The following is a 24,832-nucleotide window of genomic DNA, read 5'->3' as shown; positions in this document are numbered from 1 at the left end:
GTTTTGACTAAGGACATGGGCTACATCATCGTGTGAAAGGAATCCTTGTTTATTGAACGACGTCCTAGGTGAAAATGCCCATACAGCGCATGCTATTGTGAGTACTATTTTGCCCAATTAAGGTGATTAGGATGACCGATTCATCATATCACTCTCATGTCGCACAATGGTTGTTAGTTTTTTAACTTTACAGTGTGAAAGCTCACAAAATCAGTCACGCTTAGTGATAACAAATAAACAATCCACGCTCGTAAATTTTTGTAGCAAGGGACCCTGGCTACATTTTGGTTGTGCGAAAAGGGCTTACAGCCCCTTTCACACTAGAGCAATTTAGCAAGGGTCCCTTGCTAAATTGTAGCATGGTTGTTAAATTTTATAAAATGAACCCTGGCTATAATTTGTGCTACTGTATGTGAAAAGGGCTTTAAAACCCCCAGACACATGAAGACCGAAGAAATTTGTTTAAGGCACTTGGACACTATTGATAAATACTCAAAATAATTGTTCGCATAAAAATTATTTGGTAATGATCAAAGGGGAACTGTTGATATAAAACATTGTTCAAACCCTACTCACGTACATGGTGCTATTGCAAATCTTACTAGATTGTATCTCCACCATGCAAAGTTTCAAATCCTACTCATGTACATGGTGTTACTGCAAACCCTACTAGATTGTATCTCCACCATGCAAAGTTGCAATCCTACTCATGTACATGGTGTTACTGCAAACCTAACTAGATTGTATCGCCACCATGCAAAGTTGCAAATCCTACTCATGTACATGGTGTTACTGCAAACCCTACTAGATTGTATCTCCACCATGCAAAGTTTCAAATCCTACTCATGTACATGGTGTTACTGCAAACCTAACTAGATTGTATCTCCACCATGCAAAGTTTCAAATCCTACTCATGTACATGGTGTTACTGCAAACCTTACTAGATTGTATCTCCACCATGCAAAGTTTCAAATCCTACTCATGTACATGGTGTTACCGCAAACCTTACTAGATTGTATCTCCACCATGCAAAGTTTCAAATCCTACTCATGTACATGGTGTTACTGCAAACCTTACTAGATTGTATCTCCACCATGCAAAGTTTCAAATCCTACTCATGTACATGGTGTTACTGCAAACCTTACTAGATTGTATCTCCACCATGCAAATTTGCAATCCTACTCATGTACATGGTGTTACTGCAAACCTTACTAGATTGTATTTCCACCATGCAAATGTCAAATTTTACCCATGTACACAGAGTTACAGCAAACCTTTTTTACGATTTTATCTCCACCATGCCAAGTTTAAAATTCCCACTCACAAACATGGTGTTAGTGCAAACTAGATTGTATCTCCACCATGCAAAGTTTCAAATTTAACTTATACATTGTGTCACTGCAAAATTTACTAGATTGTATCTCCATCAGCTCAAATCATACTTTTTTCCCATAAATATAAAGGTAGTCAAACCTGCTTAAAAGTCACCTTAAGCACTAATCTTTTTTGTTTCATCAGTATTTTCTTTTCATTGAAAAGTTAACAAACAGTGACTTTGCTTTTTAATTTATTTGTTTTCCGTTATTATTTGCTTTTAATTTGTTAACTAAACAGGCCGGCAAAACAAAGATAAAAGAAACTGCCAAGGTTTGATTTTATATTTAGCTTAGAACTTATTAATAGTGTCTTGTTTCATATTGCGGTATGTGATTGAATTGAACCAAATGTAGGCGGGAAGACGAAACATCCGAGGCTGCTTAGCCGGGGTACAATGTTTAGCAAAATTATCCTTAGCAAAACTGCAGGGAGCTACATGTACCTACCAAGCACTTACATCATGTTATATTTTTTAGAAGGTTGCCTGAAAAAAAAAAATGTTTTCTGCTACTATAATTTGTCAGAAATTAGCCGTTTTATGAAGAAATGATCGGGATGTGAGCGCCCTCTCTGGTTCAATTCAGTCAGATGGTCGGTAGAGGAAACCATAGGAAACTGAACATACTTTGGTGACATCTTGGGTGATGTGCCAGACGGTGATTGTAAATTAACCATAATCACTTCTTTTTTAGTTAGAAGGAACATTTTGTAGCTTACTAACTCAACACAAGTAGCAGAACTAACAGAAGATTTGGTTACAGCACGCTTAATGTGTAAAACAAACAAGATGGATCACATTTAAAAAAAAAAATCCAGCTCAGGGCCCAATTTCATAGAGCTGCTAAGCACAAAAATTTGCTTAGCATGGAATGACTTCCTTGATAAAAACAGGATTTCCAACCAAATTTCCATTTGGTGTATATTGCTAGTTACTGGTATTCAGCTGTCATTTGCAAATCCTGAATATCCCGTGAAAATTTTCATTCTACGCCAATTTTTGTGCTTAGCAGCTCTATAAAATTGGGCCCTGGTGTTTCTGTTTAGCAAAGCATAGTTTTGAGTCCCGGTCAAGACACTTGTTTCCTTGAGCAAGATGCTTTACCATTATGCTTTGTCCTTCAGATGTACTAGGATTTGTAGTGCATCTAAAAGAACCCAGAACACTTATCATAGAAGAGTGGGCTAACCTCAGTGTTTCTGGTTCACAAAGCAAACACCCTTATCTACAGGTTTCTTCAGGCTTGCGAGCTACATGTACAGTGATTGAACCTCGTTCCCAGGGGTGATCGATCTTGTCGCGCCATTTTTTCCCAGCATGCCTTGCTCGATCATAACCCCTGGAAGTGTGACTTCAAAATATCTAAAAATAAATGGGATATTACAATTAGTCCTGTGTTGGGCGTTAGTCGCGCAGGGGCTGGATGCGCTGTGGGTAATAAAAGTCATAAACTTGCCTTGGCGTTCAGTGTTGCGTGATGATTACGTACATCTTTATACACATGCGTTTCGGCATATAGAGCTTTTTGAAGACGCACAGCGTTTCATATTTTGCGCGTATATGATAGCCAATCAAAGACACGGATCAAAGTTTCCCTCCCAGGGGTTAGAGACGTACGTAGAGCTAGCGTGATACGACGCGCTGCCCATGGTAGCGAGGTTGACAGTGATTACACACGCTCATCCTGTTCGCAATTTTTTTAGTCAATTTGGCAGTCAAATTTTGCACAATTAAGTTCACTTATGAGGCATCCTTCGTTTCATTACCAGAAACACATAATAATAATAATAGTAATAATAATAATGACAATCGGATTTACCAATCATTTTGTTGTACTCTTAACTCACATTGATATTAATTTGTCACATTCATCCAAAGGCTTCGGGGAACGGACTTCAAAACATCTTCTTTAAATCATTTATATTCACGGGACGTAGCTTCATGGCCCACATGTTTTGGGTTTTATAACCAACAGTTCATATAACTTGGAGGTATTTTGCAGAGCACAGGTGACGGAGCATGGTAACATACATGTAGTCATCATACCCGTGTCTTAACTAATTTAACCATAGTTAAACTGCTTATCAATCCATTCTCTAACTATCATAACTAGTTCAATCCTTATAACTAGCATGTTACTAGATCAAACCAGGTTTATTAGGTATGAGGTCATATTCAGGTGAATGCGGTAGTTTAGGTTGTCTCTGAAGCAAGCGACTACAGCTACATGTATGTGACCCTTCCATGGTAAAACAGCCTAACTCTAAAAAATTACATTTTGAGAAAAGCAAGACAGAGATGAGCTGTTTTCTATAAAATGGGATGAAAGTGTCAACCGAGGCAGAGGAAAACATGGTATACACTTTTTTTCATACCCATACTAGTATGCCTTTGAAACTTTGAAATGGAAAAAACTCCCTCAATTTACCTTGATCTTATTGGGTGTGTTCGTTTAGCTTCCCTGGGTCGACCCGGAGTGCTCACTCGGGTGAGCCCCTGACAAGAGCTAATCGAACGATCACACTCTCGTGGTGACCTGGGGCCAGCCCTCAAGTGACCCCCGCCACAAGCAGGGCACTGGGGGCTGACCCGGGTAAGCCCCTGGAATGATGTCAAAGCTATTCGAACGCACTGGGGGCAGACCGAGTCGACCCAGGGAAGCTTAACGAGCACACCCATAATAAGAAACCAAATCTTTTGAGTGAGGCTGTTTTGCCATAAGGGTCATATGGCTGTTGGCTACTGCGTCAACGTTGAAGAATAGGCAGTTTGGATGAACCAGCCGTAGCCATTGCTGAAGCCAGACAACTGGGACATGGCCTTCCTGTAATTCACACTCATTGAGATCACATGTGGAATGCTGGATGGATTTATATGATGATTGGCAAGGTGTTAGGAACAGACCTCTTGTGAAACGCACCTGCACATGCCCATCCTGTCTGCCATTTTTGAGTCAATTTGGAAGTCAGGGGTGGATTTCGCAAAGGTAGTCCTAACTTAGGACTAGTCCTAGGCAATGCTAAGAGATAGGACCAGTCCTAAGTTAGGACCAGTAACTCATCCTACTTAGGACTGGTCCTATCTCTTAGCATTGCCTAGGACTAGTCCTAAGTTAGGACTACCTTTGTGAAATCCACCCCAGATTGTGTACAAAGGAATTGACTTCCAAAAAAAGGGGAACTGCTAGACACTTATTGTTCCGAGGTGCAGTTTGTTAGGGGTCTATATCAGTCCTACCCACAGGTTTGGCTCACTGGAAAGTATCCAGTCAGATTCCTAAGCCCATAATGTCATGTGTTGTAGAGTGTCACTTCCGAGTGGTTAAGAGCATTGAATTCAAGTTCTGGTGCTGATTCAGCGGAGTATGGGTTCGAATCCTGGTCGTGACACTTGTGTCCTTGAGCAAGATACTTTACTATAATTGCTTCTCTTCACCGAGGGGTATAAATGGGTACCTGCGAGGGTAGAGGTTGATATTGTGTATGAAAAAGCCACAAGCGCCTTATAGGCAGCTCAGGGCTGTATACTCCCTAGGGAGCTGAGAAACATTAAAAAGGGATGTTATTGGCCCTATGACCAGGGCACTAATGTAAAGCGCATTGATACGGTTATTGTAAGAATTTGTTTTATAATATATATATAATGTCAAAGGGGTTAAAGGCTAAAGCGATGCCATTCCTCCCCTATTTTAGGATGGAACATTCCAGACAGAGGACGAGAAGGAGGGGGAGGAAGCTCCGATGGTCTGCAAACCCAGTGTCAAGAACATCACTCTCATCTTCAAGCCACTTAACAGCTTCATCAAGGACATTGAGATTGCTATGAGCTTACCTGACGGGTAAGATTTAGATCAAGTTTGGATCCTTTACTTAGCCCATTCCTATATTTAAAGATGCTATGTTAGATTTTTGGCCGATTTGACCCCAAAATTTTGATTTTAAATTCAATGGGTGGTCGAGAAAGTTACAAGCTTTCATTTGAGCCATTGCTCGAAAAAGTCCGCCAATTATTAATAGCAGTGAAGTAAAGTGCTCAAAATTAGTTTTCGTCGGGATCCTGATAATATATCACTTGACCAATTATGTGTTTTATAAGAAACGTTTTAAAATTTTGTCATGGTTCCTGACCATTAAAAGTGATACTCTTTGAAAAACCATTCACTCAAAAAAAAAATATTTTTTAATGTTTGGGGCCAAAAATCTGACATAGCATCTTTAAGAGCCACACATCTTGCACTGGGTGAAGTATTTGAATGGGGACCATAGACTGTGCCAATCTCCCACGTATTTGAAATGTTTTTGAACCACTTTGGCCGCTTTAACGAGTGACAGAAACAAATCTTGCTCACTTCATCGGATCCTAATGCTCAAATAGGTGCGAAACTTGCACAGCCCATTGATGATGTTTTCAGTTTATACTTTTGTAATCTGTGAAATCAATATGTTTGAAAACAATTCAAGTAATTATCCACAAGGGAAACTGACTGAGTAAATTTGTATTGAATACTTACAAACATTGTATGATTTTGCCCCAAAATGTCCATTGATCCAAAGTGTTGACATTCTTCTTGCAGACGCCATTGTACACTTCATGAGTTTATCAGTGATTACGTCAAAGACATCTTCCTTGGTCACCTACTGTCTGAAATTGAAACCAATCTACATACTGCGACTAAAGGTAATCTAGAACTAGACTCGATTCAAGCCTGTGGGTTTCATACTGCCATCGATTTGCATTGTTGCATCACTCGGCCCTGCCATTTCAGAATAGCATTTTAAGATTTCAAAGTTTCATCGGTAAACTACATATAGGTGGGAATATAACATGTCCTATCTCCGCTTCTTTTTACACTTTCATCACGTTTTAGGGCAAAACAGTTTATCTCTGTCCATGCTTTTCTCAAAAAATAATGCTTTTCTCAAAAAATGGTATTCTAACTTGTTTATAATGCACCTGTTCACCATTTTAATGTAATTTTGATATTTGTACACTTCTGAATTTTTCCTAATTATCGACTAAAAAATCAGGCCCCAACCTAAAGGTTTTAAAGAACTAAAAACACTTCTGCCGTTGAGAGCGCGCGCCAAAGCACAATGCCGCTGACGTCATCTCTGGGAGCTTGCTTTGTTATGCCTCCACGCTGCATCAAAGCGGCTTTACAAATTGGAGCTCCCAGAGATGACATTCTTGAGAGTGATTACGTAACACAATTGAAATCTTTTTATAGTCATATGACTCGATTTCCCATTCTTTTAAAACATTTTAAGTGAATTTCAGAAAAGTTTACGACTTGAAATTTTTGTTCAAGCAGGTCTTTAAACTTTACATTGTTTTCTGTTCTTTCCTGGTCTGCAGGCAACAATGCCCTTTTAAGTGTCTGGTAACCTACATGTATTGTGCGAAGCAAAAGTTTTTTATGCTGAGCAGTTTTGTGTTCTTACATTCTTTATGCGCCCTGTCCTGTCCTTGTCTGCAGGCAACGATGCCCTTAAGTCACTAGTGGACAGCGTAGTCCAGAAGTCCGTCAGCGCACCACGCCCTCTCCTTAACAGCACGGTCATCATTGATCGAGCCATCTCAGATCTTAGACAACTCATGATAGACCTGCCCACCTATGCTGATCAATTCCTGAATATGATCTGTAACATACTCCAAGAGTACAAGGATACGTGTTATGCTATTTACAGAGGTGAATGAAACTTCTGTTTATTATCCTTGTTTCTGTCTTAAAGGCAAAGAATACCTTTGGTTTTGTAACCATTTGATTGTCTTAATCCTATATAAATGTAGATACATACAATAAAACTAACGTGTGAAAGTTTCTTCTCAAAAGGTGGTCTCGTTTTCGAGATATAGCCGAAAATCCAGAGCGAATATTTCCACGCAGATGGAATAATCCCTAATAGGAATACACAAACTGTTAAGCGTTACTGCAATAGGTGTTAAATTTGCATCAGGGATAAAGAATATTAGTTTTGTTTTTTTACCCATACACCGATGTGTGTTAGCACTGTATACTCAGTACTTTCCCGAGTCCTGTGAACACATATCACAGGCATGTTACTTGGGTGGGATTCGAACCCTTGACCCTTGCAATTCTAGAGCAGTGTCTTACCAACTAGACTACCGAGGTTGCCTGGTAGCTAGAGGCAGTTAGAATCCTATGTTTAGGATTCAAACTGTTCTAACTGCTCTAGAATTGCAAGGGTCAAGAGTTTGAATCCCACCCGACTAACATACCTGTGATATTTGTTCACAGGACTCGGGAAAGTACTGAGTGTACAGTACTTAACACACATCGGTGTTTGGGTAAACAACCAAAATTAGTATTGCAATAGGGCTTCTCAGATTAAAATTTTGGAGCATAAAAACTGATGTATTTTTACAAAACCACATTACTTGACACAAGGTTTATTGTTCTCAAACCAATCTGTTCATGTTCTGATGGAAAATGGCAGTAGGATACAGAAATCGTTTTGTTGCAAACATTTGATGAGCCACAAGGGGAAATTTGACTTATTGGGTTTTATACATAGCTGAAAAGAGCATACAGCAAGCTTCATTTTGACACATCTTACACACTTGTGTGATGTTTGGTTCAAAAGTTATGAGCTTTTGAAGAATAGATTATGTCACAACCTGAAAATAACCCATACTGGGGAAACAGCCCGTTTAAAGGCAGTGGACACTATCGGTAATTACTCAAAATAATTATTAGCATAAAACCTTACTTGGTAACGCGTAATGGGGAGAGGTTGATGGTATAAAACATTGTGAGAATCGACTCCCTCTGAAGTGCCATAGTTTTCGAGAAAGAAGTAATTTTTCACGACTTTGATTTCGATACCTCAGATTTAGAACTTGAGGTCTCAAAATCAACCATCTAAACGCACACAACTTTGTGCGACAAGGGTGTTTTTTCCTTTCATAACTACCTCGCAACTTCGATGACCGATTGAGCTCAAATTTTCACAGGTTTGTTATTTTATGTATATGATGAGATACACCAAGTGAGAAGACTGGTCTTTGACAAATACCAATAGTACCCACTGCCTTTGATAAAAATATAGGGGATGAACAAAAAGAACATGTTTTATTCAAAATATAGACCCTAAAGAAGCATAAACCATCACATTACTCAACAGCCCTGTACTGGAAAGTGGGTTGTGAGACAGGCAACTCATTTTTGTAGAGCCTATCACATTTATAGCAGCTCTGCATTGATATGGTTATATCTTTCTTTGCTATCAAGGTTTGGTGCAGCCAGAGTCTGAAGATAAACGCATTGTGAGTGCTAGCTGGGTCAAAGATGAGGATATCAACCAGTGCCTGAGACTGCTGCCTAACTGGGCTAACCTACAGGCACTAAGTAAGCAAGGCAAAGATGGTAAAGACAGCACCGTGCTGGAGACCATCGAAGACATCAGAGAGAGAAATGCAAAGGTAACGGAGGAATTCAACATTAAAGGGTTTATGTACTTTTTGTAGGACAAAAAACACAATGTCCACAGATTTACACTAAACTTACACAGTTTGAAGATAATGATAGTAGAAAGCTTCCCTGAAAATATTACGTGCTGAGGTGCTGTAGTTTTTGAGAAGTGAGTAAAACAATGTCATGAAAATAATTTTGGTCTCATGAGACGAAAATTAGTTTAAGCATTTACAACTGTATTTTCATGACATTGTTTTACTCATTTCTCAAAAACTACAGCACCTCAGTAGGTAAGATTTGAAGGGAAGCTTTCCAATATCATTATCTTCAAACCCTGTAAGTTTAATGTAAATCTTTGGACATTTTGAAAAAGTAGCCAAATCCTTTAAAGGCACTGGACGCCTTTGTTTCCTGTCAAAGGATCAGTATTCTCACTTGATGTATCCCAACATATGCATATGTAACAAACCTGTGAAAATTTTGGCTCATTTGGTCATCGAGTTTGCAAGAGAAATAACGAAAGAAAAACACCCTTGTTGGATTACTTTGTGTGCTTTAAGATACATTACAAAAGGCTTCAGCTAAAGTCTTTTATTATTTGAGTGAGAAATTTCCCACACTTTCTCAGAAACTACTTTTTTTTTTTTTAGGGAGCCGTTTCTTACAATATTGTATACTATAAGCAGCTTTCCATTGCTCTTTACCGAGTAATTTTTTTAGATTACTTTTATTTTGAAGATTACCAATAGTGTCCAGTTCCTTTAATGTAGCTGTAACTCGAGTTGAATGTCGTATTACCACATTGCATGTGGTAGCCAGCTACTCTCTTGGTGGTCTGTTGGTAAGACATCTGCTCTAGAATGGCAAGTGTGCTTAAAATAAGCTGCTCAGAGAGCACAAAAAGTAGCTTAGCATAAAAAGTTACAAGCCATACTACCATGTCACATGTACAATTTGTGACCGATATCCTGCTCATTTCTGCTTAGCAGAAATCTGTTAAGCAATATTTTTGTGCTTAAGCAGCTCTATGAAATTGGTACCCAGGTCCTTTTGGTTGCTAAGAAGTTTGCAACAGTTAATGTTTCTTGTATTATTTTCCTCTCACTATTGCAGGAGTCAGAGCTTCTCGTGACCAACCTTGGGGATAAATTACTGCAGGGTCATGAGGTGCTGTGTGACATACCATCCCTTAAGCTTCTTGCCAATCTCCATGAAAGCTTGGTGAGTGTAAACCCTCTTAGCTAAAACCTAAAACCCATATCTTAGTAGGCCTCTGCCCCTAGCCCTGTTCAATGTCGGCTCTCATTGCGGGGTATGCACTTCCTCATTGAGCGGGGAACGGTAATGGTTATGTATAATAAATATTTGGTTTGCGGTAACACCATGTGTGTATCTACTTGCCAGGTAGAGTTTGTTCTTAGAGAACTGTCTTGCTTTATTCTACTGCCGTGGAGTAGATAATCGGAAGTTCGGGAAACTTCTCAGTTCTGAAAAGAACTGTCCTGCTTATTAACTAATACCTGGGCGGATGGTATAGAAATAGGCTGGGACTACTACTTTAGCTTATAGGATCGTATTTAACTGTACTACCGCGGAGTCAGTTCTTGGGTTGGTCTCAACGTTTCGACTAGCTTGCTCTAGTTATCGTCAGGAGACATGTATAATGTCAAGCATTTTGGCCGGGATTGTAGGCTGGTAGGGCAGACCCTGTTATTCAGAGATTGCTAGACTTAAACTCTTGTGTTTCTGATCAGCAGTGTGGGTTCGAGTCCCGGTCAAGGCACTTGAGAGCAAGACTCTTTACTATAAATGCTTTGTCTTTTGGATGGGACATGGAGCTGATGTTCATTCACAGTGGTCCTTTGTCATTACACCAATAACATTCCGTTAATCTGAGCAGTATACAGCCCAGGATGCAGTAATGCTTCAAAGGCTAACCAAAACAACATCAACCTCCACACAGTGTCGTAGCTAGACCAATTTTAGTGGTGGGCTCTAAATTCAATTTAGTCCACCAAGGGCAAGCGGTTTAGATATGGGGCCATCATTGCTGAAGTGCAATTTGGGGGAAGTGTGTGCTGGGCGACACAGTGTCTTTTGCTCAGAGTGCTGGGCGAAGTTTGTTAGTTTTAGGCAGGCCCGCCCGGCACCACCCATCGTAGCTACAACACTGGTACTACTTAATTATAATTTGAGAGCGCATCTACATTATTTGAGTGGCAGTCATGCCTTTGGTAGCCAAATTGACTCATATTTGACCATGGAGCGCAGCCTGTGATCAAAGTGTTTGACTTCCTTTCCAGAGGGAGGAAAATTGGGCCTGGGGTCGATTTCACAAAGAGTTAGGACTAGTCCTAACTTAGGACTAGTCCTAGGAGATATACAAATTGCATGGATAGTCCTAAGTTAGGACGAGTAACTGGTCCTAACTCGAGATAAGACTAGTCCTAACTCTTTGTGAAATCCACCCCTGGACAAACACTCTCGTAGCATAAGAGAGCACCAACTATACTCACATATGGCCTCAGCCGGATATTGAACCAGGGCCGCAGTGGTGAGAGACAAGTGCTTTACCCACAAGGCAACAAGCATGCCTCTGATTAAGCAAAATAGGCTTAAATTAATAATGCGAATGCGATACAAATTTTGAAGTCACAAATTCGCAATGAATAATTCGACTAGCTCAAATAATTTGAACTGAACTGTGTTCAACTCCTGCGAAACATTTGCTGCGAAAACACCCCTGTGACATCAAAATTCCCTTGAACTGGGCTTAAAGGCAGTGGACGCTATTGGTAATTACTCAATATAATTATTACCATAAAACCTTACTTGGTAGTGAGTAATGGGGAGAGGTTGATAACAATAATAATAATAATTGTGGCTTCTTATAAAGCGCACATGTCCGTCACCCAGTGATGCTCCTGGCGCTGTAACATACAGTATTTCCTGCTAGATTGTGGGACTACGTTTGAATTATGAGACCTAATTCTGATAGCACCATGTAATGCTTTACAAGATGCTAGTATAAAACATTGTGAGAAACGGCTCCCTCTGAATTGAAGTAGTTTTCGAGAAAGAAGTAATTTTCCATGAGTTTGATTTCGAGACCTTACATTTAGAATTTGAGGTCTCAAAATCAAGCATGTGAAAGCACACAACTTCGTGTGACAAGAGTGTTTTTTCTTTCATAGTTACACAAATGTACCTCGCAACTCTCGACGACCAATTGAGCTCAAATTTTCACAGGTTTGTTATTTTATGCATTTGTTGAGATACACCAAGTGAGAAGACTGGTCTTTGACAATTACCAATAGTGTCCATTGTCGTTAAGCCTTGAAATTGATAGATATTCTTATCGTACAGAATTTCCATAATTTGTTTTTTCTTCTTATTTGTCCTTCTTTCTCTTAGGAGTGGTTTTCAAGTGGTATACGAATGTTCGCTGGTAGTTTGCCAAGCAGTGGAATTAACATGTTAATGACCCCAGGAGGCCAAACCATAGTAAGTATAAAACCTGACTGTGCTATTTTATATTCAGTGTTTTTCTTCAAATTTGTTTGGGTTTTTATATCAAAAGGTATTGGAAAGTCAGTCATTCAGCCATACTGTTGTTTTCAGTATGATTCCATTGTGGTTTATTATCTAGTTTTCTCTGATTAATTAATATTACGTATTTCCAGTAGTTAATTTATGATTGTGTATTATTAATTTTGTGTATTATTAATTTTGTCTGTATTGCATGTATTCAAAATAAATTTCCTCCATGGTAGGACTAATACAAAATTGAATTGAATTGAATTGAATTGAATTGAATTATTTTTGTGGAGTAAAATATTTGGAAATAATGTTCTGTCATGAAGTTGCACACAAAAAAAAATTTCAAGGGATATTTGTGTGAATTATTATGTTTGAATTAAAAATATCTTCCAACTATATTCACTTCGAAACAAACTCTTTTGACAGCCTCAAGATCCAAATCCGTAGGCATTGTGCTCTTTTAAGCACTGTACAGACCCCTTGCATATGACGTCACACTCTCAAGAAGCGCCACCCCGAGGCCAAAAGGAAGCAGATCATTTGACAATGGCTGTTGTCTGTTCGTTTAAATTTGGCGTGACCTCAGCTTACCTGGTAGCATTTCGTGTTATGCAAGGGGGTCTATTAAGTTTTATAGATCCCTTTCACAATGGGAACGCACCTCCGAACAATGCGAGTGTACCATTTCCATCATTTTGGGTGTCAAATTTTGTATGCGTTTTCTTTGTGCACGATTTAGAATCCCAAAATGTTGGACAAGATAGGCGCATGTGAGTGCACTGCACATTGTGCAAGGGGTTTATACTCGGTACATTCCAGAGTCATACATACAAACCTACTTACATACAAAAATATTTTTATATACCGCCATTTCATCAAGACCACAGCGGTTTGTAATGAAACAGAGAAACAAATAAACGATGAACAAAAATGCAAGTTAAAATCATAAACAGCCAAACAATCATTGTGAGAACAGGTGTGGTTTCAGATTCATGAAAATAATGAAGTGAACCAGCAGAGCGCGATGGGGGGGGGAGACTTTTCCAAAGTTTAGGGGCGGCAAATGAGAAGGATTTTTCAGCAGCTGAAGCAAGAGATCTGTGATTTACTTTGTTTTCAATAAGACGAGTAGTGTCGTTTGATGACCGCCAGTTCATGGTATGTCATCTTGCTATTATGTGTTGTCTTTATCTTATAGGAGATCCCTGCAGTTGAAGACAGCCTCCTTCATACCCTCATCTCATGGTATTCATCTTGCTATTATGTGTTGTCTTTGTCTTATAGGAGATCCCTGCAGTTGATAACAGTCTCCTTCATACCCTCATCTCATGGTATTCATCTTGCTGTTTTGTGTTGTCTTTGTCTTATAGGAGATCCCTGCAGTTGAAGACAGCCTCCTTCATACCCTCATCTCATGGTATTCATCTTGCTATTATGTGTTGTCTTTGTCTTATAGGAGATCCCTGCAGTTGAAGACAGCCTCCTTCATACCCTCATCTCACAAGCCAAGGAGTTTAAAGAGCTGGCCGATATCTGTCTGTTAGTTCTTCATCTTGAGCTGAGACTGCATTGCTTCTACTACCTTCTCCCTGTGGCTAAACAGGTATGTTACGTTTCAAGGTGTTATCCAAGATTGGTAGAGCTGTCAAATTAGTTGCAGACAGTGGTCATGTTTTGATATGATGGCGCTGTCCGATTCAGTGACACTCCAACTTTGTTGACTTGAGACTAGCATAAAACCATAAAGGTGTTTTTACATGTTTAAAGGCAGTGGACACTATTGGTAATTACTCAAAATAATTATCAGCATAAAACCTTACTTGGTAACGAGTAATGGGGAGAGGTTGATAGTATAAAACATTGTGAGAAACGGCTCCCTCTGAAGTGACGTAGTTTTTAGAAAGAAGTAATTTCCCACGAATTTGATTTCGAGACCTCAAGTTTAGAATTTGAGGTCTCAAAATCAAGCATCTGAAAGCACACAACTTTGTGTGGCAAGGGCGTTTTTTCTTCTTTCATAGTTATCTCTTAACTCCGACGACCAATCGAGCTCAAATTTTCACAGGTTTGCTCTTTGATGCATATGTTGAGAAGACTGGTCTTTGACAATAACCGATAGTGTCCAGTGTCTTTAATGGGTATGGCCTAAATCTGCGTATTATGCTCATTTTCTTTGTCAGGTTGATAGGGTCAGTTGATGAACATCAACCATACACTTGGAAAAAAAACAAAATGGTGGACATTTGGGCTAAATCATTTGTGTGAGTCAGGAGAAACAGTGAAAACCTTGCCTAAGTTTCAGCATGTAGTTAATCATTTAGCGGTTGCAACCGAGATCCCATTCACAGTGTCATGCCAGGGGAAGAGCTGGTTGGAGGAAAACCTTTTGTTTGAACTTTTATGATTATTAAAAACACTGTCCACGCCTCTGATAAACTAGTAAGAAGAAGTATTCAGCAAGAAGAGGTACTTGTGAAAGTATTTTTAATAATCACGGCAGCTTTTCTTAAAGGCAGTGGACACTATTGGTAATTGTCAAAGACTAACTTTCACAGTTGGTGTATCTCAACATATGCATAAAATAACAAACCTGTGAAAATTTGAGCTCAATCGGTCATCGGACTTGCAAGATAATAATGAAAGAAAAAAAAACACCCTTGTCACACGCAGTTGTGTGCGTTTAAATGGTTGATTTTAAGACCTCAAGTTCTAAATCTGAGGTCTCGAAATCAAATTCGTGGAAAATTACTTCTTGAAAACTATGGCACTTCAGAGGGAGCCGTTTCTCACAATGTTTTATACCGTCAACCTCTCCCCATTACTCATCACCAAGAAAGGTTTTATGCTAATAATTATTTTGAGTAGTTACCAATAGTGTCCACTGCCTTTAATGAACCATTACACCCATGCTTTTAATTTTAGGTAATTTGGTTGTGTAATTTTCTCTATTTACATTACAGTCTAGTTTCTTCATCAGTGCTGACAATGTGGATCCTGACCCCAACGTACTGAAACTCAACAAAGATCTGACAACATTGGAGGAAGCTCTTAACCCAAGCCTCATGCCGCATAAATTCAAGTAAGACCAGGGGCCAATTTCATAGAGCTGCTTAAGCAACAAATTTGCTTAAGCACGAAAATAGCTCCGTTATTTTTCACATGTTACTGGCAAAAATGTCATGCCATATACATTGCTTGAGACTGGTATTTAGCTGTTGTTTACTTAGCATAACAATTGAGTGGAGTCTTGGCCGGTAATCTGATTTTACTAAGCAAGGATTTTTTTGCTTAAGCAAAATTTTGTGCTTTAGCAGCTCTATGAAATTGGGCCCAGACCTTTTACTTACAGTAAATACACCTTATTGTAAATGGTGTTTGAAGCTTTACTTGGTGTGAAAAAGATAAGAAGTAACTATGAATACTAAATAGTAAACTTGCGGGTACAACCATGTATAAGAGCTCTTTTGAGGGAGTGTTGGCTCTGAAAAGAGCCGGTGTGGTCTTGACGTTTCAAACAGTTTACTCTGCTCGTCTTCAGGAGAATGCTGGCATGATGGTGGTGATGTTGCTTAAGTAAGGGATGCACATTTGGGCGAGAAGTATCCAAACTGTTCTTGGACAGTGAAATCTTATTGTGTTTCTAAATCTGCCAAGATTCAGAAGAGTTTAAGACATCTAGTCTCATATATTTTTTTTTATCTTATCTTATCTAATCCTATCTTAAACTAATCTGATTACTATGATTATAGGTACAATACTGAAGCTAATCTAATCCAATCTTCATTTAATCGGATTAATTACTTTTTCAGGTACGTCTTTGAAGGTCTTGGTCACCTCATCTCGTTCATTCTGATCAACAGTGCCCAGTACATCAAGAGAATCAACGAGAATGGAATCAAGAAAATGTACGTACATGATATCTTGTTACCTTTCTTCATCTAATATGGCATTGATAAATATCTATCTACCTTTTTGATTTCGTGAGACAATAGAATAACTGTTGCAAACTGCCTACCGACCAAAAGGACCTATGGTAATATGCAAAAGTGGCCTGACGTTTTGACCCTAGCAGCGATTCTTTTTCAAAGGCTAAATAACAACACAAAACACATGAACAGGTATAGAAGTGTATCTGCCGTCAATTTCACAAAACTCTTCCTAACTTAAGACTAATCTTAGGACGTAGGACAAGTCCCAACCCTGCACTGTAGCATGCAGACCTTAAGATTAATCCTAAGTTAGAAAGAGTTACTTGTCCTAACTCAAGATAAGATGAGTCCTAATTCTTTGTGAAATCGACGGCAGAAGCAGTCAAGTGGAGATAGATGAAATACAGACCATGGGGGTTGAATGGTCTGGAGGCGCCTTATCCACAGTTTCTCCCTGCTCAGACGAACAGTTTCTCTTTTGTTACTTGGTGCCCCAGTGCCCTGTAAGCCATGTCAAAAATAGAATGGGTCTGTTGATTTCTTATCAATTTTCTTATTAGATTTCTCTCCTATTTATCTAGCACTTCACCGAAGTAGTGGACTATTTGAGTTGTGTGACTCTAAGATAAATTACTTGTAACCGGTAAAACACAAAATGATGTGGTCTCTCATCGAAGTTGCAAGAAAATAATAAAAGAAAAAACACCCTTGTTGTGTGCTTTAAGATGCCGGAGACAGGCTTGAGGCCTGAAGTCTTTCTCAGATTCAAATAATTTAGTGCGAAATAATCTCTTTCTCAAAAACTACGTTACTTCAGAGGGAGTCGGTTTCTCACAATGATTTATACCATCAACAGCTCTCTGTTGCTCGTTACCATGTATGTTATTATGCAAATATATATTTTCGAGTAATTACCAAGCTTTTCCAGTGCCTTTATAAGTTATTTATAATAACAATTCACTCTCTGACTCTACAGGTGTAGAAACATCTTCATTCTGCAGCAGAACTTGACAAATATTACCATGTCCAGGGAGACCGATCTAGATCATGCACGGAACTACTATGAACTCATGTACAAAAGCACAGACGTAAGTACCATTTGAACCTTTCAAATACGATGGGACAATTTGCAGGACACTTGGTGGCAGCAGAGCTACCAGGTGAATCCACTGTTTTTGGCAATGTGAGCACGCTCAGAACTAGGGCCCTTACAAAACATCGACTTTGGATTAGGCTTCAGGCTCCGTTCTCTCGTCTGAAGCCCTGAGCGCATACGCAAAGCGCGCGCAAATTATCAAAACAACTGGGGGCTAAGTTAGCCTGAGCTGAATCAAAAGCCAAGCCCCAGTTTCGTAAAGGGCCTAGGTAAACAATGGACATTTACCTGTTAAGTCAGCTGACAACTAGTGTTCAAAAGTCTCAAATTGACAGAGGCTTTTGACAAACTCACTGGACCACTGACCAGAGTCAAGTATTTTGGCAGAACAACTCATGCAGTCTACTGTTTAACCTTAAAGAGTTACTAAATTGTATGTACACTTTTGTTTTTAACTGCTTGCTGAAAGTTGAGCAAACATCAAAAACGAAGTTAGTTAATATATAAATAGATATTAGCATAAAAACTTTCTCTGTAACAAGTTACAGAGAACTGTTGATGGTTTAAAACATTATGAGAAGCAAATCCCTCTGGAGTAACATAGTTTTTGAGAAAGCGGTAATTTTTCACTGAAATATTTTAATCTGAGAAAGACTTCTGGCCTGAGACCTTTTCAGGCACACAAATTTCTGTCATTATTTTCTGGCAACTCCAATGACCAAGTGAGCCGAATGTTCACAGGTTTGGTTTTTTATGCATATTTTTTGATACACCAAGTGAGAACACTGGTCTTTGTCAATTGCCACTTGTGTCCGGCCATCGATTTCCCCAAACTCTTCCTATCTTAGGATTAATCTTAGGACTTAGGATGAGTTAAGTTCTAAGTCCATAGACATTAGGATGAATTTAACACATCCTCAGTTAGGACGAGTGACTCCTCCTAATTCGAGACAGGATTAATCCTATTGTTTCGTGAAATTGGCTGCTGTGCCTTGAAGAAATATTTCTCGCCTAGTGTTCTGAGCTAAGAGACATTTGGCGTAGTCTTGAATTTCAAGTCCTGCTTGTCATCTCTTTAACTGAGACTCTTCTCAAACTAACTCTGCGTCTTCCATCTTGTAGGAGATTCTGAACGGCATCGTTGAGCAGGGAGCTTTCTGCAAGGAGTTGGAGTATCGCAATCTGGTTCATCTTCAGCAGCGGAGCAGCCCGGCCTTCGATCAGAAACAACTCACTAAGATGCTGAAGAAACTGGAGGAAATAATGATGGAGGCAGTCTAGCTCTAGAAACATCTGTTCGAATGTCAACCCTCTCCTTAAAGGCAGTGGACACTATTGGTAATTACTCAAAATAATTATTGGCATAAAATCTTTCTTGGTGACGAGTAATGGGGAGAGGTTGATGGTATAAAACATTGTGAGAAACGGCTCTCTCTGCAGTGCCATAGTTTTCGAGAAAGAAGTAATTTTCAGCGAATTTGATTTTGAGACCTCAGATTTAGAACTTGAGGTCTCGAAATCAACCATCTAAACGCACACAACTTCGTTTGACAAGGGTTATTTTTCTTTTGGTATTGTCTCGCAACTTCGATGACCGATTGAGCTCAAATTTCCACAGGTTTGTTACTTTATGCATATGTTGAGATACACCAACTGTGAAGGCTAGTCTTTGACAATTACCAATAGTGTCCACTGCCTTTAAAGCCATTATACACTTTTGGTACAAAAAACAAAAAAAGTTTACAGATTTACAAATAATTTACAGGGTTTACAGAAGGTAATGGTGAACGACTTCTCTTGAAATATTGTTTCATGAAATGCTTCACTTTTTGAGAAAACATTAAAACAATATCAATTCTCGATAGCAAGAATTACGGATTTATTTTAAACACGTCATGACACGGCGAAATGCGCGGATACAAGGGTGGGTTTTCCAGTTATTTTCTCCCGACTCCGATGACCGATTGAGCCTTAATTTTCACAGGTTTGTTATTTTATATATAAGTCGTGATACACGAAGTGTGGGACTTGGACAATACTGTTTACCGAAAGTGTGTAATGGCTTTAAAGAATTGTTCGGTCATGAACTTTCACTGGTGACTGAATGGTTTGGCCACTCAAGCGTGAAACACACATTCTTACACAACAGAAAGCTTTCCTTCAATGGCCATTTTTACAAACTCCACTATCTCCTTGAAGATGTTGTTTTACAGCAGAGTAAGTAACAACAAATGTCTTACTTGTTGAATTCGCTATATTGTATAAACAAACAAAAACATTGAGATCAGCCAAGAAATGTCCAAGTTCTTGGCCTTTGTTTCCTCAGCTTGATATGTAAACTCAAGCTTTTTTTGGTACACAACCAAATGGCACTCCATAGCTGTTTGGCATTTCGGATCTTTCCACTCCCAATTTGGAAAGATCTGATCATTGCCTTTCCAATGATGGCAAGCTTGAGTATGGAGGGTAAAGATGGCAAAAAACTACAGCTGAAAAAACAAATGGCCTTTGCGCTCAAACTTGAGTGCTTTTGTGTTTGTATACTTGGTCTGAAGTCATTAATGGTAAGGAAGATGGGTGCGAGTGTCGTAGACTAAATTGATTATGGTAAGGAAAGGGAAAATTATGCATGTATGGGAGCAAAATATTCCCTGCTAACTATTAAAGATGCTATGTCAGATTTTTGGCTGATTCGATCCCAAAATTTTGATTTAAAATTCAATAGGTATTTTGATGGGGGTCGAGAAAGTTACAAGCTTTCATTTTAGCCATTGCTCGGAAAAGTCCGCCAATTATTAGTAGCAGTGAAATAAAGTGCTCAAAATTAGTTTTTGTCAGGATCCCGACAATATATCACGTGACCAGTTCTTATGTGTTTTATAAGAAACGTTTTAAATTGTTGCCATGGTTCCTGACCATTAAAAGTAAAAGTTAAACTTTTTTTCGTTAGAGCGGGTGATACTCTTTGAAATACCATTCACTCAAAAAAATATATTTTTTAATGTTTGGGGCAAAAAATCTGACATACATGTAGCATCTTTAAATCAAGGGGTGCCTTGCAGAAGGGCGTAATCTGGGTTTGTCCTGTTAGACGGGAACCGGGCAAAATGATACGGATCACATGGCATATCGGCTGGTAACCCTTCTTGGGTCTGGTCTGTGCTAAGCAAATGTGCTTAGTTATATTTATAAATAGGAGATTGTGTTGAGCTCGATTTTAGAGGAAAAGTATGGCAGGCAAGAGGATAACAAAAACCAAATATACATGTAAAATTTTTTTTTAAATAAATATTATTTCATGATTTTGTCATGAAAATCAACACCTTTCTTTTTAGAAGAAAAATGGAAAAAAACAAATATGCCAATGATAATATTTTTTTTATATGTTTAGCATCATAGAATGCATGTGCAATATTGTAATGTACAGTGACTCAATCATGCTTAATCAAGATTTGACAAGTTGGCGTAATTCTCGCACAGACAAATTTAAGGTCCAGTTAGTGTAGTTAGTGTAACACTTTTTACTCAACGCACTTCTATCTGATTGCAATGTGGGAGCATTTTATTGGCAAGGGTCAAAATAAAAATGCATGATGCATTGCTAGACCTGTGGAAAATATTTCCAAATGATTCTGGTTGGAGTCGAACCTCCAACCTGTCATGTAGTGCAAGGTCACAAGCTTTACTTGATGATGCGAGTATGAAACTTGACAAAGAAATTAATATTAATTTTGGTTTTTACCCATACACCGATGTGTGTTAGCACTGTATACTCAGTACTTTCCGGAGTCCTGTGAAAAAAATATCACAGGCATGTTACTCGGGTGGGATTCGAACCCATGACCCTTGCAATTCTAGAGCAGTGTATCCGATGCAAATTTAACATCTCTTATATCGTTGCGGTACCCGCTGCCAATACATAGGATTCGAACTACCTCTAGCTACCGGGCAACCTCGGTAGTCTAGTTGGTTTGACACTGCTCTAGAATTGCAAGGGTCGTGGGTTTGAATCCCACCCGAGTAACATGCCTGTGATATTTTTTTACAAGACTCGGGAAAGTACTGAGTATACAGTGCTAACACACATCGGTGTGTGGGTAAAAACCAAAATTAATATTCTTTTGATGCAAATTTAACATCTATTATAAAGAAATTAATGTAATACCTGTACTTAACGTCAATAACTATTTAATTACGTACTAGTCAAGAAGATCATACATTGTTTCCTGATGGCCCAGTCGTCTTGGTATGAGCTTGAACCCAGGCCATGAACACAATACTTGTAACCTCAATCAAGTCATGGTCCCATAATTGCTTCCCTTCACCCAGGAGTAAAAAAAGTTGTGTATAGTACAGTGGCTTAAACTTAACATGATAAGGTTAGTCAAGAACGTCATATTGTCTGTTTAATCAATTTAATTTTGATCGAAAAACCAAGTAATTCTTCAGGCAGTTTTCTCAAAGTGTCTGTCGTAAAGGATCCAAAATCAGAATCACTTGAGGTTCATTACAACCCATCATTGGAACTGGTAAGTAAACCACTGAAGTTCTAGTTTGTTACTCTTTCTATTTTATTGCTATTTTCCACCAATTCTAACTTTATTTCATTTGCCGATTTAGAGTCAAAGATTCACACTGTAAATCTTAAAGGAACACGTTGCCTTGGATCAGTCGAGTTGGTCTTTCAAAAGCGTTTGTAACCGTTTGTGTTATAAAATGCATATGGTTAGAAAGATGTTTAAAAAGTAGAATACAATGATCCACACACATTTGCCTCGAAATTGTGTGGTTTTCCTTTTACTTTGCGAACTAACACGGTTGGCCATTTATGGGAGTCAAAAATTTGACCGTGACCGTGGGCGACCGTGTTTGTCGACGAGGTAAGAGGAAAACCACGCAATTTCGAGTGATACTTGTGTGGATATTATATTTTCTTTTTAAAAGATCTTTCTAACCATATACATTTTATAACAAACGGTTACATACGCTTTTCAAAGACCAACTCGACCGATCCAAGGCAACGTGTTCCTTTAAGTGTCTTGTCAAAGCTTGTATAAAAAAAATTAACTGTTATAATAAAAAGCAACAATAAATAAATTACACACACAAGAAAGAGTTCTTTTTTCTATTTATTTCTCGTTATTCATCTACATTTTAAATACCATTTTAAGAATATGAAGTTTTCATAACTTTCCCCTTTAAACTCCAACACCCAAATTGCATACAGTTACAAATCTTCCATAGAAAAGTTTCTTGTACTCAAACACTCCTAATTATTTCAGATACCTTTAATTTCGGGCCGTTAAAGGCAGTGGACACTATTGGTAATTGTCAAAGACCAGTCTCAACATATGCATAAAATAACAAACCTTTGAAAATTTGAGCTCAATCGGTCGTCGAAGTTGCGAGATAACAATGAAAGAAAAAACACCCTTGTCACACAAAGTTGTGTGCTTTCTGACGCTTGATTTCGAGACCTCAAACTCTAAACTTGAGGTCTCGAAATCAATTTCGTGGAAAATTTCTTCTTTCTCGAAAACTACGTCACTTCAGAGGGAGCTGTTTCTCACAATGTTTTATACTACCAACCTCTCCCCATTACTCGTAATCAAGAAAGGTTTTATGACGATAATTATTTTTAGTAATTACCAATAGTGTCCGCTGCCTTTAATCATATTGTTATTTAGTAAAAATGTCATGATCTGAGGGTAAAAATCAGAAATCAAATTTAAATCTGATGAAAATCTTGTCTGCAATGCATAAAATGCCCAGTAACTTGTTAGCCATGAGGTAGTTAGAATTCATACAGAATCACTGTAACAAAAAATGTTTCAAGTTGAATGGCTCGAATGTAAAGAATTGTTTTTTCTGTGAATGTATTTTTACATGATGCTGTTTCAAAACGGAAACAAAATATACAAAAAACTGTTGCAGCTGCAGACATTGCACACAATACACACGAGGTAATGTTGCTATCCCAACATTTTTAGTTTGTAAATAACTGACACTTATTATTGGCAGAGTTTTGTGTGTGCAAATAAATAGAAGCTTTTTCTCGAATCTTTAAAAATCTTGTTAGGGCATAGGATGTAACCCATCAACTTTAGGAAGAAATCTGAGGTCAGAAATCGTCTTTCTTACCCGTCTGAAAAGCATTGATCAAATTGATCGGTAATCTACCTCGTTAACAAAAATAAGATTTATCGCGAATAGCAAAATATCAAGAGAGGGCGCTGTTGAACCCACACAAAGGTATAGGCATTGCGTGCGCGAGTCGTAGACACTGCATAGAAACCGACCCATATTCAATCCCACAATGCATTGCATTTCTGAATCGCGATAAACCTTATGGGGTAAAAATATTAAGTTTAAAATCATCAATAACAAATGCACATGTTTAACAATCTGTGTATCAATTAAAATAATAATACTTTAATTTTAAAAGTATAATCTTACTTCATATTCTGTCTGACATGGATAACTTCAGAGGACTTGGGGAAAGTCTAATCAGTCTATGGAACTGGCAGCTATAGACTTAGACTTGACGACAAGTCGTTAGGCGCTGCCTAGCTGTTAAAAACACACATTCTGCTGTTCATGCAACAGTCACAGTGCGATTATACATTCATGCAACGGTTGTAGGTAGCGCCTGGCAGCTCTGGTAAATGCCACTGACTCACACACATACTGGGATCGAGGATGTGTGTACCGTCCCCGTAACTATATCGCACTTAAAGGGAAGGTACACGTTTGGTAATTACTCAAAACAAATATTAACTTAAAAACTGACTTGGTAACGAGCATTGGAGAGCTGTTGATAGTATAAAACAGTCTGAGAAACGGCTCCCTCTGAAGTAGCATAGAGTTTGAAATAGAGGTAATTTCTCACTAAAATAATAAAAGACTTCTAGCTAGAAGTCTTTTATTCCTATCTGAAAGCACACAAATTCGTCCAACAAGGGTGTTTTTCTTTCATCATTTTCTACCAACTCCGATGACCAATTGAGCTCAAATTTTCACAGGTTTATTTTATGTATACATGTACATGTATGTTGAGATACGCCAAGTGAGAACACTGGTCTTTGACAATTACCAATAGTGTACCTTCCCTTTAACAATTACCGCCTTGATTTTAAGACTACTATAGACTAGGTAAGTCTACCTAATACATTCCGAGAACATTAAATTATCACCTACTTTACTTTAAAACATGTGTAAGAAACTGGCCTTTTGCAGCTTTTTAATTGTAATAATTGCACAATATTATTAGTTACAGGTGCTGTCTGGGCACACTTTAACTGTACAACTACACCTGAACCTGCAGTAAAATGTTTACATGTTTTTCTCTCTTTTAAAGAGAAAAACATCATTTGATTCCCCCCCCCCAAAAAAAAACCCCACTAATAATGGATTTAAAATAACTAAATATCTGAATAGTAATGGTGGTATGCCTGATC

At 38.4% G+C, this 24,832-nt stretch overlaps 1 protein-coding gene across 2 annotated transcripts in view; it reads left to right on the top strand.

Moving 5' to 3' along the window:
• The window catches only part of LOC139940966 (exocyst complex component 4-like), a 40,851-nt gene extending 16,138 nt beyond the window's left edge, over positions 1-24,713 (top strand). Inside the window, exons 13-24 of one of the 2 annotated variants that reach the window (XM_071937372.1) lie at positions 1,615-1,647; positions 5,068-5,213; positions 5,949-6,052; positions 6,852-7,064; positions 8,628-8,818; positions 9,924-10,031; positions 12,225-12,314; positions 13,807-13,953; positions 15,311-15,429; positions 16,160-16,255; positions 17,256-17,367; positions 18,498-24,713. In XM_071937372.1, the coding sequence (XP_071793473.1) occupies positions 1,615-1,647; positions 5,068-5,213; positions 5,949-6,052; positions 6,852-7,064; positions 8,628-8,818; positions 9,924-10,031; positions 12,225-12,314; positions 13,807-13,953; positions 15,311-15,429; positions 16,160-16,255; positions 17,256-17,367; positions 18,498-18,656 (1,518 nt within the window). In that variant the 3' untranslated portion in view covers positions 18,657-24,713. The remainder of the gene's footprint in view (positions 1-1,614; positions 1,648-5,067; positions 5,214-5,948; positions 6,053-6,851; positions 7,065-8,627; positions 8,819-9,923; positions 10,032-12,224; positions 12,315-13,806; positions 13,954-15,310; positions 15,430-16,159; positions 16,256-17,255; positions 17,368-18,497) is intronic. The other variant, XM_071937373.1, reaches the window with a different exon arrangement.
• Positions 24,714-24,832: the final 119 nt, after the last annotated feature.

This window comes from Asterias amurensis, chromosome 8 (assembly GCF_032118995.1).
Source record: "Asterias amurensis chromosome 8, ASM3211899v1".
NCBI classification, from domain to species: domain Eukaryota; kingdom Metazoa; phylum Echinodermata; class Asteroidea; order Forcipulatida; family Asteriidae; genus Asterias; species Asterias amurensis.
This window is presented reverse-complemented; position numbering and strand designations above follow the sequence as displayed.